The 17,038-nt window shown below is 42.3% G+C and overlaps 2 protein-coding genes across 2 annotated transcripts in view; one reads left to right on the top strand and one right to left on the bottom strand.

The window, feature by feature from the left end:
* The first annotated feature begins 236 nt into the window (after positions 1-236).
* On the top strand, positions 237-5,735 carry ADI1 (acireductone dioxygenase 1). Its single transcript, XM_005521890.3, has 4 exons — positions 237-406; positions 764-883; positions 2,451-2,630; positions 4,312-5,735. Exons 1-4 carry the CDS (start codon positions 287-289, stop codon positions 4,441-4,443), a joined length of 552 nt encoding a protein of 183 aa, XP_005521947.1. The 5' UTR covers positions 237-286; the 3' UTR covers positions 4,444-5,735.
* Positions 5,736-14,482: 8,747 nt separating this feature from the next.
* The window catches only part of TRAPPC12 (trafficking protein particle complex subunit 12), a 49,892-nt gene continuing 47,336 nt past the window's right edge, over positions 14,483-17,038 (bottom strand). Inside the window, exons 11-12 of the mRNA XM_005521891.2 lie at positions 16,256-16,343; positions 14,483-14,824 (exon numbers count right to left, since the gene is read on the bottom strand). Of these exons, the coding sequence (XP_005521948.2) occupies positions 14,582-14,824; positions 16,256-16,343 (331 nt within the window). The 3' untranslated portion in view covers positions 14,483-14,581. The remainder of the gene's footprint in view (positions 14,825-16,255; positions 16,344-17,038) is intronic.

Below are 17,038 nucleotides of genomic sequence, written 5' to 3'. Positions count from 1 at the left end.
ACTCGGGTTACCCCGGGGGGCAGCTGCGGGTGGGAAGCCCGGAGCTGCGGCCGGTCTCTCGGGGAGACTCGGCTCTCAGCCTGGAACTGTTTCCTCAAACGAAAGCGCCACACGACTCCCTGCTCAGCGTGTTTGGAGCGGCCTATGCCGCCCCTGTAACGCTGTGCCCCAGGCCGCGGGGCGGGCCCGTCCCGCTCGCTGCCGGGCCCTGGAGCTCGCCGGGGCGGGCCGCGCTACCAGCCCGGCCCCGCTGCCGGCCCGGCCCCGCGGGCGCTGTGGCGGCGCGATGGTGGAGGCCTGGTACATGGACGAGTCCCAGGAGGACCAGCGAGCGCCGCATCGGCAGCGGCCCAACCGCGCCGTCAGCCTGGAGCAGCTGCGCCGCCTCGGCGTGGTGTACCGCAGGGTACGGAGGGGACTACGGCGGGGGGACCGGGGGGTACCGAGGGGACGGGGCGGAGCTGCGGAGCCGGACTGAGCTGCGCGGAGCCGGGCCGGAACCGGCCGCCCGCAGAGGGCACGCAGCTGCGGGGGAGCCTGGGGCTGGCACCCCGTGTCCTTGGGGCAGCTGCTCCCGCGGGGGCCGGGGGCTGGCACCCCGTGTCCTTGGGGCAGCTCCTCCCGCGGGGGCCGACCCGCCCCGGCACTCCCCGGCACCCCCCGGCACCTCGGGATTCCCACGAATGCGCCGAGTTCCGCCTTTAGCAATGGCGTCCGAATGCTTTTGGTTTTATTCCTCTTTTCCCTCTCCCTATTTTTTTAGTTGGATGCTGATAACTATGAGACTGATCCATGCTTGAAAGAGATTCGGAGAGCAGAAAATTATTCTTGGATGGATATAGTGACCATACATAAAGACAAGCTTCCAAATTATGAGGAAAAGGTACGCGAAACTTTGCTTTCAGTGCGGGTTTCCGCGCCGTCTGCCGCTGGAGCGTGTGGCCAGCGTGTGATACCTGCACAGCCCAGCGGGACACAGGGATGAGGCTTCCACGTCTAAAATACATCCTGTACCGAAGTCCTGAGCATTAAAAAAGAACTTTTGATACTATTTTAAAGATAGCAGAGGTCTTTCGCTTCTGTAGATTGCCTTCAAAGGTTTTGAGGATCATTTCCATCACTGTCATTTCAAAACTAAGATTCCTACCAGGAGAGTTCTGCCAATGCTGACCTGTCCTCAGAGAGCCTCTCTGGGATGAACACAAGTGGCTGCCAGCTGGGTCTGGGCTTTGAAGGCTTTTATGTCCTAATGGCTGCTTGCATAATGTGTCTTTTTAAAGTGAGTGTTAACCCCATGGAATTGGAGGGATACATTCTTTGTATAAGAAGATTTTTTTTTACCTTGGGGAGCTTGTACTTTGATAATTTCATAGCAGTTTATTCAGGTGAGCCTCCTAGAAGGAACTTTCTCATCCCAGCCTCCAGGTGCTGCTGGCTGGCTGCTCTGCCTTGAGGACAGCAACCCAATGACACTTCCATATTTTTATTAAATTTCCATTTACCGGTTTGTTTTAAGCCCATTATGTTCTAGTGGTTTTGTCTTGGTGAGAAGGTGAATTAGGTAGTAACTCATTAGGTAGATGGCCTGGGTAGGTTCTATCTGATAGAAAGATGGGCCAGTCATTACAAGACATAGGGACTTTTTTTGTCCATCCTCCTGTGCTGGATCACTTCTGGTTCAAGAACATCTGCACAAGTGTGGCTAAATATCATCCAGACCTGAGCAGGTGATGATGGTACCTGGCACTGCACTGCTCACTGTGCACTAAACCTCTTGGGTCTCTGTTAACTGAACTTGTAAAATGTTTTATGTTCTGTGCACGTACGAAGAATTTGCCATTCCAGAAAAAAGAAAATGTTTCTGCCACTGTCTCGGATGAGAGAGCCTGGAGCTGGGTCTCACTATGTGTGGGCAAGCATGACACACTGTTTACATCAGATTGCTGTAGAAGGGCCGTGTTTGGCAGTAACTGCATTTTCACAGACAGTAGTAGTACCCTGTGCAGCTAATTCAGCTCTACGTAAGTGTAAAAGAGGGGAGATAATCTGTGGCTTTGTTTTGGTGCTACGTGTTGGGGGAAAAAAAAAAAGCATAGAATGATCAAACTGTGCAAGTGCAAGGACCAAATCCTGCAGTGGGAAGTTTTACCCATCTCTCTTTCAAATGGGTGTGAGCATTACTGTTACTCAAAGAATTATTATGTACAGCTAGAGCTGCTGTTTCTTCTCAGAGGAGTTCCTGCTCTGCAAAGGAAATGCAGGAGCCTGCTTAGATGTGCCCTGATACAGGGACTAGCTGGCTGGCTTGGCCATCTAACCATGTTGGTCTCCTCTGTTAATTAAAACACTGTTACCCTTCGAAAGCCTTTCTCAGCTTCTCTGTGTTTCTACCAGATTTCTTTGTGGTTTTCCCATGTTCTGTAGTTTTACAGAATATTTGCTATTCCTAGATAAAAACATTTTATGAGGAACATTTACACCTCGATGATGAAATTCGCTATGTCTTGGATGGATCTGGCTATTTTGATGTTCGAGACAAGGATGACAAATGGATTCGGATTTCCATGGAAAAAGGAGATATGATAACCCTCCCTGCTGGCATATATCACCGATTTACACTGGATGAGAACGTATGTTGTTATAGATTACGGTAAATTTTGATGACAAATCCATGTGAATATATATGGCATTAGTAACTACATGCCCTGAGACTTTCAGTTCATTAGCAAAACATATTAAATATGAAGGAGGGAAATGAAAAATACTAAATAATTCATAGCAGCTGAACCTTTCATCTCCAGGTCACAAATTCAGCTTCTGAGCTGTAAGTCATTGCCATGTGATATCTGTGGCATATCAAGCCTTGGGCTATCCCTCCCATAGTTGCCCCAGCTGTCAGTTGGGGTGGACAAGATGGATCATTCTGTATTGCCTTATTGTGTATTTTTGTGGGGATAGAAGAACATCTGTGTCCAGCAGTGACATTTTTCGCAAGTGTAAAGTTCACCTTCAGGGAAAGAAGGATTTAAGGGTCCAGAGCCACTACTTGCAACTACTGGATGCTAAGCTGGATGCTGGCTTCACAGGTGCTGACCTCCTTGGAAAGATATTTTTGTCAGTGGGTGTGTGAGATTGGCACTTAGTCCTGGTCTATATTTCTCTTCTTGCGTGCTTTTACAAATGTTTCTAACCTCAGCATTACTCCTGAAAAATGGGGAAGCACATGTTGTCTCCTGTGTGGTGAAATTGCATCTTTGGTGAAGAGAATAGTTTTGTTTTGTATCAGCTGTCCAGATAACAGTTATCATACGTGTGAAAAAGGGATATGCTTCTTCGGTGAAAAACTTGACTTTGTGTATCTTGAGATCCACAGCAAATAAGCTACATTTAATATTCTCAGGCTTTTTCTTTACATAGACAAAATGGGATTATGATTGCATCCCGAAGAAGTTTTAAGTGTTTGTTCACTTCAGGAGGTTTAGTCCAGAAGTGCCATCTTCAAAGTTAAATCTTTAGGTTCTTCTAGACCATGGCATTTTGCAGCTAAGTTCTTTTGGTACCTAACTTTATTTTTACCATTGCTGAATGCCTGGGTGAAAGATAGTCATCTGTCCATGTTTTACAGAATAGGCAGGGTTTAAATCTGTGACAGTGGACAGAAGAGGAGAGTTCCCCATAACTCACTCCATGGTGAGCACTTCTGCAGGTTGTAAAATCCCATCTTCTGCTGCCACAGCTGTACCTTGTACCAGGCATACTTTTGGTTAGCTGGTATTAGAGAGTGTCGCTTTTCCTATTGGAATCTGGAGACTTTTCACTTCCTGTAAGCATTATTTTTTGGATAGTTTATCCACTCCCCATTCAGGTTTTATGGCTGTGACTTTGATGCTTCTGGTATTCCCCAAAAGTATTGTGTAAACATCTTGGGTACTCTGGTTGCTGCTGTTTAACTGAGTAAACAGGATTTAAATGCTGCACTGCTGAGTATTGTGGATCCAGTGCAAAAGGTTTGCATAAGACAGGACGGTTCTGGTTTCTTTGAAACAGGGAGAAGCCCTGCTTCTGCCTGAACTGAAGGCACTGATCATGACACAGTGTATCACTGCACAGGTGCCAGAGTCTCCCGCTGCAGTTGCTGAGAGCCGGAACAGCAGTATAGTGCTATAATTTTCTGGAATGTGTGAAGCTTTCAGTCCATCATGAAAGAGTGTCAAAAATTTCTGCAGAAGTGCAAATTAAACCTTAACTTTGGAATGAAGATCCCTTGAAAAGGAGCTCTTAAATTATTTGTCTCTTCTTGTTCTTTGTCAGAATTACGTGAAGGCAATGAGGCTGTTTGTTGGAGAACCCGTCTGGACTGCATACAACAGGCCAGCTGATGATTTTCCTGCTCGGAAACAGTATATGAAGTTTTTGGCTGAAGAAGCACATAATGGTGTCTGAGACCTGACAGGTGGAACATCCTGAAGCCCCATCAGAATGAATGTGCCTTTTTGCTTTTCACTGATTAAACCTGTATTTACATAGGAAATTGGAATCACAGAATCTTAGAAAAATTTAGATTGAAAGGTTATTTGAGATCATTTAATCTAACCCTGTGAATTACTGTGCCAGTTTTAAAGCTAGACCAAGTTGTTCAAGACCCCGAATTCTGGAGATTTCTGGTGTTGGAGGTCCCACAGCCTCTCTGGGTACTGGTTCCAGCACTTAGCTGCTCCCATGGCCAAGCATTTGTTCTTCATGGCTGGCTCCCTGGTTGCAGTTTGCAGTTGTCTGTTGCCCTTTCACTGCATGTTTGAGGAGAGTCTGGGTCTGTCTTCTTCACAATCCCTGCTCTAGCAGGAAGCTGTAGTTGGGTCTCTGAGCCTTCTCCTCTGCAGGCTGCACAAACCCTTGGCTGGGCTCCCATCTGTTAAGTACGAGGTTCAACATGTTTTTCCCTAGTTCTGGTGACTGAGGGATGTCACTTGTAACCCCCTGATAGTTAAGCTTGAACCACAGGCTGTTTTGAGCCCAAGGGACCCGAGGTTCTTCATCCACCCAGTAGTTTGTATCCTTAGTCAGGCTGCAAGGCTGCTGTGGGACACACAGGTGAAAGCCTTGCTGGAGTCAAGGTGAATGTCCCCTCTGCCACAGAGCCATTGCCCCTGGCAGCTGGTGTCAAGCGGAATGTGCCTTTGGTGAATTGGCATTGACTGATAGCTCCCAATCACCTGGAATTTCTTGTGCCTGGAACACCTTCCATAATGACTTATTCTGTAACATTCCTGGGGACCGAAGCAGGGCTGAGCAGCCTGCAGTTCCCCAGATCTTCTTTTGTGCCTTTTTGAAGGTGGCAGTGTTATCTGCCTTTTTCCACTCAAAAAGGTTTTCCTGATCTCTGTGACCTTTCAAAGACGCCAGCAGCCTTGCAGTGACATTAGCTAGCTGCATTTACAGTTGCTCAGGAATCCATTTTCTAACCTTTATTTCCTTGGTATTTCTGGCAGGTAGAATTGTGAGAGGTGGGCTACATTAATATTAATTTTGTTCAGAATCCATGCTAATGAACTATGTAGGATTCTGGTTTTAATTAAAGAAAATAAACCCTCCTTCATTCTTGTCTAAAAATGTTCATAAGATAAATTTGCATAATCAGCATTTTAGTATGCAGCTCTGGTACATAAAGCTGTGGTTTTCTCAGTAAAATGTAGCAATTTGTTCTTGGGAGTTATTAATAAAATTATTTTGACCTAGTTGAGTTTTTGGTTTTTTTTTTGTTTTTTTTTTTTTGTTTTGTTTTGTTTTTTTTTATTCCTTGTGCTGACATTTAGGACCCATTGAACAGCAGTGTTACTGTAATTATTAATCAGCTTTTATTCCTTGTGCAGTTATTGATTTGTTCTGTAATATGGGACAAATCACTGACTGTGCCTCAGTTTCTTCAGCCGTGAGAGGGAGAAGAGTAGGCTTAGGCACAGTAGGCTGGTTTTCAGTAAGTGCCTTGTGCTTACACAGGACATGGACATGTCCAGCAATGGGCACTGGAGCATTTTGCTCTTCTCAGTGATGAATTTTGTCAGCTGGACAGATTTACTGCTTGCTCCAACTCTCGGTGGATGATGAGCTAGCTGCAGCCTGTGTGCTAATTTCAGCCAGATGTAATACATGCTTCTGCCTTGCAGTCTCCTAAATAAACAGCTCTAGAAGGAGGTTGAAATGGCCCTACCTGGGTCTTCCTAATGTAGCAGATGATGGGTAATTGAACTTTCCCACTGTTCTTTCCTATGAGCATGTACACAGCCCTTCTTTAGTAGGCAACAGCATTTTTCTCGCTTTTTAGCAGCATTACTGTTAACCATTTCTAGGTTTTTTATTTCTTTAAGTGTTTCTGAAAGTGAAATTGCAGTTTTGAAGTGAAACTGTACTAACAAGTTGGAAAAGGTGAAGAAAAAAGTTGTTTCCTGGGGTTTGGGTTCCAAGCTAGATGAGATGTGGGGACACAGCTGATCCTTTAGTCTGCCAGTGTGGGCTCAGTTTATGGGAGAGGGTGCAGGCACAACCCGTACTTGCAAAATTGAATCTCACCTAGCTCTCCATGCAGGCAGGACTGGATTTTGTGCTGTAGTCCATGAGCCTGTCTGAAAAATTGATGTTATGAGCAAAGAGGAAGTTTAACGATAGTCAGACACGCATGGGGGGGGAGGCTGTGCTGTGACATGTGCCTCACTGGCTCAGGGATTTGTGTGCCACTTGTCTGAAAGGAGCACTTGAATGTCCTCTTGTACAGCACACTGGGGCTTCCTGCTCCCAAAACAAATTTTGGGGATTTTTCATGGTACAACTATGGGAATAAATGACAGTTATTGCCTACAGCAGATTTTATTCCTTTGATTTAAATGCCACAGAAAATTTGGTTTCTGAATGTAAGGTAAAATGACTGCTTTCTCCTGGTGCTGGTATCAGTCCATGGTATCCCATCTAATTCATCCCCCTCCTAAGCTTTTGTTTCTTTTTTTTTTAACAGAAGCCAAGGTGAGACTGTTCATTCCTCCTATGGGCCTTTCTGTTTTGATCTCTCTGAGCAAAAGGACAGGTGGGGCAGCAGCACGGGCCCTCAGGAACCCCCACTTATAGAGCAGCCATCCCTAACAGGCAGGGGGAGCCTGGAAGAGAGAGCAGGTAAGGCATTTCTCCTCGGGAGAGATTTACAGTTTGGAGCAGTGATGAGGAAGGGACAGTAAAGCGGCTGCCCGCAGCAATCGCTTTCAGCAGCTCGCTGATGTAGGATGTGACCTGGGAAGCAGGACTGAACCACCTTGTTTTGTTGCCTCTCTGGAGGAATATATACACCCAGTACAGCTCCCATCTTCTGGCTGTCAAAATAACACACGATCACCCCACTGGAGATCATTCATCATTTTCATGGCACAATGCATTCTGCTGCTGAGAGCTGGCAGGGGCTGTGGGGGTCTGACTGTCAACACTTTGGAGTCCATGCCCTTTAGTGCTATAGGTGTCTTTGAAAGGGTGAAAGCTTTGCACTCTGAAAGTGGTTTTTGTCAGCCAGGAAGAAAGCAATTTCTCGCTGGTATAAGGATTCCACACCTGCAAAGAGGTTATGTGAGAAATTACAGTGGGAGGAAGCAGCTGGGCAGAAAAAAAATGCTCATATTAATAGAAAACATTCCAGAAAGCAGAGAGATGGGAAGGAGAGTATGCCATTCCTTCAGATGAAAAACGCAGTTTATTTTCATTGTGCTTTTTGTGTTTTTTTCTTCCCTCCCCTTCCAGCCCCCTCCTTCCCTGCCCCAAAAGTGCAAAGTGAGGTTTATTTTTGGTCCAAAAACATGGTTCTGTTTTACTACAGCTAGTGGAAAATCTTGGTATATTGATGTTGTATGAAAATGTAAGTAGTTCCAGCAACGTCATAACATCATAACAGCATATCAACATTAACAGGCACAGGAAATACTTCAGTTCTTTCAGGATTAGAGTTAAAAAAAAAAATAGGAGAAATGGTAGTAAATTGAGATGTTTAAAGATAGCTTTCTTTGTTACCTATGTATTATTTTCTGCTTTAATCCAAACTTTCCCCAAGTGGCATATATCCCATTTTCTCATGAACATCTTGAGAGAGCTTTTCTGAAGGGGACTTGCTGCAAACTGTGGAGGGACAGTAGGATTTTTAATAATTTAGGTGGGCAAACTGGTGGCTGCACTCCCTTATTAAATGTCCTGGGGCAAGTTTCTTTGGCTGTATTTTTTAATGAAAAGACATTTCACAGCCAGTTTGTAGTTAACTAGTAACATCCACTTGGCAGGGCCTAAAAATAGGTGAAGGGAAGTGTTGCTGGTGGTGAGCGTCTTGCCCTGGGCTGCCTGAGAGCAGGGGCTGTGCTGTGGGAGCTGCCAGCTGCCTGTCCTGGCTGCTGAACTTGACAAGTATAAATCTTCATGTACTCAGAGCATCAGGTTTGAGCTACTGCTGGCAGAAGAGGCACTCTCCTGCTGGGTTTCTGGTTCCAGGACTTAGCTTGAGCTAGGAACTTATGAGAAGGGAGAGTTTCCTGACAAAGGCAGTCATCACCTGGCAAACACCAGCACACATAAATAGTGACATGCAAGCTGAACACTGCTTTGAATATTTCTTTGTAGCCAAAGTGTGGATTTAGATATTTGGCCAAGTTGCAGACCTGACTTGTGCTATGCTTGAAAATGACATTATGTAGATATGCATTAAAAATGACATCCCAGGGATGATAGAAATTCTCAGAATCCCTCCTTCCTCCTCCAAATAGAGGAGGAAGTCTGAGAATAGGGTCACTGCCAGTTGTCTTCTATTTCCTGCAGCCAAATAAACATATCAACTCATTGGGGGATGAACTGACGTTACAATTGAAATATTCCTGGCTCAAAGATGCAGATTTCATCTGATTTACTGCGCTCATTGTGATTTTACAGCTTGATTCCCAAAACATTTTGTGTGGTTGCAAAAAGGTAATACTCTGCTATACCTGCAAATTGAAAAACCTATTTTTGTGCAACTGAGTCACTAGCTGTCATTATTTATTAACTGTGTAAATACCCAGATAAGGCAAAGAAGCAAAGTTTCATAAACCAAAATGCTTGGGGAAAGATTCAACAGTTAAAGGACTGTGAATCTCTTTCAATTCTGGCCTCCCCTGCTGCAGTTCTCTCTGGGATACCTGCATTAATTTAGTTTCATTCTCTATGCTGCTTCTACCAATTAAAAACTGTTGTGCCTGTCAATATTGGCTGGTAGAAAACTGGTCTGGGTATGCTCTGGGATTGCCTTTGGTCACAGACACAGCCCAGAGCAGCCAAGCTGAGCTCTGGGCTCTGGTTTCTCCTGTGATCACAGACATTTGAACTGGGAGAATTTGATTTGGGTCTACCCTTAGGCTTATTTTTTTTCCCAAATGATTCAGGCAACTTAAAGCTGACCCGCTGTTCATGGCCAAGAGGTGAGCTGTCCTTGGTGATGCTGTTAGCAAAATGAAGTGCTGAGGTATAAACAAAGTGGTGGCTGGGTTATGCACAGGCAGCTGCCCCAGCCTTGGGTGGGGGCTCAGTCCTGCTGCCTGTCACTGGAGTGTGTCCCAGAATTTGAAGTACTTGCTCACATCTTGCATTGTAAAGAGTGTGGCTTTTCTGGGGGCGGGAGTTGTTGTGGGTTTTTTTCTTGTAATAAACAGCTCTCTCTAGCTCTGCATCTCTTGAGTTTTTTCAATTTAGTACTGACAGTTTTGACAGTTTTTCAAAGCCAAAGAGGAACCTTCTTCCACCTTTCTTCCTTGCCTCAAAAAAGTAACATCCAATTTCTTCCCGTTTGTGGAAAAATTATAAGCCATTATTGCTGCCTTTTGGGTGGATTAATTTTAGTGACTATCATATATAATAAACATCTGCAGATAACTGCCCAAATCTAGGACAGAAAATCTACATGTCAATCCAGAACAGCTTGGAAAGGCAGCACCCAGGTCCTTCTCCCCATCCACACCTTTTTCTTCCTCCCTAAGACCAGGGTTGTGACCATCTCTTGAAGATGAGAATATTTAAATTTGTATATTCCCATCTGGCTGGGAGAACTAAGTGAGAAAGCAGCTTTCTGCTACCATTTCCTGAAAGTTAGTGCTGGGGCTTGTTTGCATCCAGCACTACAGATCTGCTGTTCAAATGCCAGAGAAACTCTGCAGGTTCCTACATTGTAAGATATTTCACTGGTAAGATTAATCCTTCCTCAATGTTTAAGTGGGTAAAAAGCAGGATGGAAGAAGTGGATGGCATCTTCCTTTGAACTCTTATAGGTGTGAGCTACTGGATGAATTCACTTTGTTTTAGTATCTTTCATTTCCCTGGCCTCTGCTCAGGATGGCAGCAATGTAAGTTGCCACCTGAGCAACCTCAGTGAAGTTGACCCTGCCTGCTGTGGTTCTGCCTGTCTGAAATACATTTATATCTGTATTTGATGTTTCAGTCCCATTTTGCTATGTTGCTTGGTTGTGAGATGCAGTGAGGGAATGAATGCATGTTTCTCACTGCAGCTGGTGATGGCAGTACCACAGATCCTGCACTCCTCTGAGACAGCTCCAGCACACGTGGTTGATTAAGCTCATCAGCTGACATACAAACGAGAGACATAACTTACTTGTGCACAAAGATCATACCCTGCTTTTACCCCCTCTGACTGGATTTGCGAAACACCTGCAGCAAAGGCTTCACAGAGGGGCTGTCTGTGTACCTCTTATTAGGTCTATAGTGCAGAAAACCCAGCAGCCTACCCAGGCAGTGTGGTAGTTCCCAGCACTTCCTTGTGTTGAAAGCCTCAGGATGAAGATGTATCTGAAAAGGGTGTTAGGTGGCTGGGTGAGTTCTTCCACCAGGTCAATGAGCTCATCCAGATTCTGCAGAGCCCTCCTGCTGACATGATGGATGGGGTAGGTGAAGGAATGACCATCCTTTCCAGTACACTGTCTAAAGTCCATTGTGGAGTTTCAGGCATTTCTGCACATGCCTTTGGGGAATGCTCAATGTGTCCAGTCTGAAAACTGAGGCACCAGGAAAACGTCAGTGACCAACTGGTGAGGGGATGCCATTATCACCTGAACTGCAGTTAGGTACTAGATATGCCAGAGAGATGCTCAAATTCTTTTGAGGATCAGTCTCTGTGCATAATGTAATTATCTGAATGTCTGAAGTACAGCTTCTTTTCTCCTCTTTTAATAAAAGTGGGAATTTAAATGCAAAACTTCTGTTAAGGCACATTAAGCTTTAAGATTTGAATACAACAATCAGTGCATTCAGGCTCTGCTTTCCACAGCTTTTCTCACTTAGCCAGATGACATATGCATGCTGTGTTTTAGAACTGAGCTCTGCCCTTATTTACACCAGGAACCCTCATTAAATTCGGCTAAATTCATTGAATTTAACAGGATTGCCTGGTGTAATTAATGTTTTGAGGACAAAGTTTGTCCTCAGCTTTAATGTTTTAACATCATATAGAGCATTCAGATGTGTAACAGGCAGAATTTAGGGAAGTCAAACACTTAACTTGTATGTACGTCACATCCAAACCATAAAGTGACATTGAATCTTGCCTGCATTTCATAAACAGTTAAAAATTTGCATACATCCAGCAGTGATAATATGCCTCTGCATTTAAATTTTAATTATTCTGCAAGTCTACCAGGATGTCACTTGTTTAATGGCTCGCTGAGCTTAGAGGTCACCCAGTCCAAGTCTCCTCTAATGGCATTTTTATCTGAGTAAAAGCTTCTACTAATAAGAACACAGCAAACATGCTGAAGTAAGACCTATGTAGTAATACACATGAATTGGAATGTAGAGGAATTTGGAGAACAGGGGATTTTGTTTTCAGAGTGTTTCTTTTATAATGGTTATTTCACTCTGACTAGGATAATAAATTTTTATTCTCTGCTGATCAGAATACAGACTGTCGTTCACATGTGCAGTATCAGGCACAATGGAACCAAAAAGGAAGCTTTTTACTTCAGTTGTAAAGGGGCCTTCAGTATGCTGGATATGACGGATCATGCTACTTTCACTTAGCATTGGAACAGACAAATGACACTTCTTGAAAGCGTAGGCAACAGTACAATACAACATGACACTTGAGCTAAATGTGTGTGAATCTCTTTTGTATTATTTTACATATTACTGTAAAAAAAAACTTTAATGGAAATTACAGATAGCTTGGGTTGGAAAGGACCTTTGAAGCTTATTTAGTTCAATCCTCTCCAAGAGCACAGACACTTTCCACTGGAAAGTTGCTTACAACCCATCCAGCCTTTGTCTTGAATGCATCCAAGGATGGGGAGTCTCTCTGGGCAAACTATTCCAGTGCCACACCAAGAAGAGTAACAGTTTCCTTATGTCCAAGCTAAACCTACCCTCTTCAAATTTAAAACTGTTGCCCCTAGTCGTATCACTGCATGTCCTGGTAAACTGTTCAGTGCCCTCAGGATCTTTGAGAACAACTGTTGTCACATACCAGTTCTTTTTATCTCCAAAAAATGCTCAAGAAAAGGGACCTATATGACCTATAGAAAATATACTACTAGAATAAAAAAACGAGTACAGGGAATAACATACCTGATCAGATTAACAGCTGTAACAAAATGAAAACAACAGTGATTTCAACTCAATGTTATCAAATATTAAATCAATATTAAACTGAGAGTATGTCTCATTATTGTTATACCTTATCTAAAATCCTAGCAGCAATTAAAACAAATGTAAGACCTCATAAAGAATAATGCCAATATACCTGCTTTTCATTTACTATTTTAATACTCACTAAAGTTATGTAAATGGTATTTAAGCCCAGCTGAAGCAGGTGGTGCTGAATATTTAATTTTTGAATTTAGTAGTGGTACCTTAGGACAAGTCTACTCAGGTGCTGCACAAGTTTAATTCAGATGCAGCTGTTGAACCTAGAGGCCAAGTCAGAAACAGAAATACCAACTGCTTTAATTTTTTTTTCAGTTGATTGGAACACAACTAGCTGTTGTTTCAGTGTAGAAGTATGGCCTGTCAAACAGAAATATACTGTAAAAATGGAGCAAATTCTGTTTCTGTGTAAACTGTAGGCTTATGTCTTTTCAAGTGACCAGCATCCTTATGTCTCTGAATGTCTAGACTGTGGAAGTTTTCAAGAAACTTGATCTTTGAGTACAACTGTTTGGCCCCTGTACAGTATCTCCAGATGGACAAGCATAAAAATGAGTTAGTGGTTACTTAAAAATACAGGTGGGGGTATTTAAATGAAGTGAGAATTAATTGATGGATATGGTATTTAAAAATGCAGCACACAGAATTGTCCCATGGCAGTGATTTATGACAAAAATCTAGTCCAATTGCTAAGCATTAAATCTCAAAACAGTAAAACCCCGCTATGAACAGATGCATGTATTGTGTTCATGTATAAGAGGGAGTATCTGCATTGAATCTTTACGATATAAATGCAGGGAGAAATGTGGGCAGTGAAATACACTGGTATCACAGTGGTACCGTGATTCCAAAAATATGTGTTCTGAGGGATGCCAAAATCAGTGTATGCTGATACTGCTGCATCGCAAACTTAACTTCCTTGTGTCCTGAACCCCATTTGCTTCCACTTTGTGTGGCCTAACCCTTAAGACACCTCTGCCTCAGGCTCTGCATCATTTTCCCTGGGAAATATTTTGTGCTCAGTGTTTTTGTTTGATAATGGAAAAGGCAAGGAACTGAGCTGAAATCCACTGTGTTTCCACTCCAACTGTCAGTACTCACTTCTCTACCCAGCAGAATGCCAGAGTGGAGCAGCTTTGCAGAATCCATGTGATTTAATCTGAAAGATTTAACAGTAACTCAAAACCAAGGAAGAGAGACCATTTAGTATAGTCCCTCATACTGTGGGAAACTGATACTGTGCAGGACTGTATGACTCCCTCACATGCTCCATGTCCCTGTGCTACTGGAACCTGGACCAGATAGCCTCCAGCAATTCCTCCCAACCTCAGCCATGCTGTGACTCTGAATGGTGCTTATCAAGCAGCCTCCTCTGACAGCCACAGACACACAAAGGTGTAATATTCAGGAGTCTGATGGCGACAAAATGAAGCACAAAGAGTAGAAGCAAATGAAGAGAGGTGCATTCAGAATTTCCCTTCTGTAATACACATACTGATACTCGGGCAATAACTCCTAGCTGATGAAATAAGGTCATGTGGCTTGCTCACTGACTACTGAAAATCAAGACAATAAAAGGTTAAATTCAGTTTTTCTCATAAAAGAATCTGAGTAGTTGATTGTATAAATATATATATATACACATACATACATATATATATAATAGTGCACTGTAATGAGGAGTACCTGGATGGTAACAGACCTGTAGGGATGAAGCTGGCTATAAGCACAGTCTTTGCAATGACAGGCCTGTTAGAGATGACAGGTTCTGTAGTAATGCCACTAAATATTCGTAATTGAATAGATTTTATTTCACATTTACACATTAGTGAGAGTATATACAATTAAAAAAAACATCCTTGCTGGAAAAAAATCAGTTGGAAATTATCTATCCTAACTTGAGACACTGAGTATTAAAGCTATCACCCTCTTTGATAGCTACAGCCTCTAAAAGTGCCTGCTTCTTCTGCATACTGCGAGATGACTCCAGTTCATACATAGTGGTCAGGTTGAAGAGGACACTCTCATGTAGGTAGTGTTGAGGGTCCTGCTGAACCATTCCTTCCAACTGCCGCAGGGAATCCTTCAGTTTCCCCAGGTAAAGAAGACAAACAGCAGCATTGTTGTTAGCCTAGTGAAAAACATATTGTAAATAAATAATGTGTTTATAAATATATATATATATATATATATATGTATGTATTTACAAATGATGAGAGAGAAAGGAAAGAAGTCTAGAATCTGCAGTTACAACATACTTACTGTATGCCAAGAATTACTATTCTGCATATGTGTGCAAAACTAAAATACATTATCAGTTATACAATGCTATACTTTTCTTATAATTCTCAAGATTTACCCTCTGCCAGTAGGACCTGCTGACTTCTAAGAGCTGAAACTCTAAAAGACAGAGTCTAAAATGAAATAGTATATATATAATATAGTATAATTAGTCAGTTAATTCTGAAAGCCAAGTGAAACAAATTTCAGAAACCACATGAGCTTCTACATGCAGTCATTTTCACAGATTTTTTTTTTAAATTACTTCACTATATTTTCAGAAGTGTTTTTCTCCCTCTGGCTTACATGTCCACATAAGCAACAGGAAGATACTTTCTTATCACAAAGGCATCTACAACTGACTTCATGTAAATCTAGCAGATAGGGCAGTCTAAATACATCATAAGGGCAGTCTAAATACATCATAAATGATCAAGTCAGGTTACATTTTCCTTACCACACAAAATGGATTTTATGAGTTACTGAAAGATTCCAACAGTACAAAGTGATATAGCATGTTTAGCAGCAGAAACTTTAATATATTCTGAAAGCTGCAGATAAAGGAAGAACATGGCCTTTTAGAATAACGTATTTTTCTGTCCATTCAGGAAACCTTACTGAACTTGTGTGGTTTATAATACACACTATTTTACGGCTTGCAAAATAATGCAATTCATGTATTCCTTAAAGTCAGTCCCTTCAGTCTGTAAATGGCCTTGGAACAGATTACTGGGGGTAAGCTGTCTGACTTCTCAGGAACACTCTTACATGACCTGCACTGAAAACTTCCAGGTGTAGGAAACCCAAAGGTAAATAAACAGCTCTTTGATCTCAGCTTGTGACAGGAACTCAAGGCTCTTACATGCAATGTGTTAAAAATGTCATGTTTAAAATTACAATATCCTTTCAATGTTGTGTGAAATCAAGATAATTTTATACACGTTGGCAGCTGCCGTTTCTTTTTCTGACATGCAAGTCTATGCTAAAAACAGTGAATGCAAAAAAAAGTGCTTTCACAAAGATCCCATAAAAGGAGAGTGTCTCAGAATTTCTACATGCATGCATGCCTAAGTATTCAAGCCCTTCATACAGACTGGTTCTTAACTTCCCATCCCATTTTCTATTTTATCCTTATGTATACTGTAAACCTTTTGGCACACATGCCACATCCCATTTTTCTGTAAAGCTCTGAGCATACTCTGGGTACTAATTAAATCCATGCATGAAGTATTATGAGAATAATTTAGGTGTTCATTATATATGTAGCAATTTGAAGATTTACCACAGCATTTGATGAGTCGATCCTTAAAATTTCTGTGAAAAATCGATGAGCTTCTGCAAAATTATTCTGACCAAGGTAGAGAAATGCTCTAGAAAGTAAGTGACAAATAAATGAGTTCTCAAAAACCCAAGGTAATAATACATTTAAAAAAGAATGGACACCATTTTTTATTTTTCCTGTTACAGATGTGAGAGTTTCTGACATTTGTTCTCCACAGTGTGAAGGAGACGCTGATGTATAGACAAATGGAATGACAACTTGGATCACTCAGCTATTGTATTTTTTGCCTATGAAAGCAACAGTCTTCATTGTGTTTTTATTAATTTAAATGCAGATATTCTCTTCCCAGAATTATTTCTCTTCTTAAAATCAGCCATATAATTTTCAGACCACTTTTGAATAGTATCTTCTAAATATATTAAGCCAATGTGCTAACCATTGCAAAGTAAATCCCCCATCACACAGCTCAATTTACTACAGTGTATTCAAGCATCCTTTGAAGCTACTGGGTGGTACTCTCCTGGCAGATCTGATTGTAGGACAACTGCCCAAAATAACTTCTCCTCTCCTAAGAGTTATTTATGCAAATGTATATTGAAAAAACACAGTGAAAGTATGCAGTGCCTGAAAGAATGAGAAAAAACTTTGTAAAATCAACTGAAAGATCAGAGTTTCAATGCAGGATAATACGACTGTACCAAGTTACAGAGATCTCCTGAGTCTGTATGTCAGTCAGTCTCACTTATGACAGATGATGTTCCATAAAAAAGAGAAAGAGAACAG

Source organism: Pseudopodoces humilis, chromosome 3 (genome assembly GCF_049639895.1).
Source record: "Pseudopodoces humilis isolate 2021_Gansu_Grassland_sample_001 chromosome 3, ASM4963989v1, whole genome shotgun sequence".
NCBI lineage: Eukaryota > Metazoa > Chordata > Aves > Passeriformes > Paridae > Pseudopodoces > Pseudopodoces humilis.
Note: the sequence above shows the minus strand (reverse complement) of the source record. Positions and strands in the feature narration are given on the sequence as shown.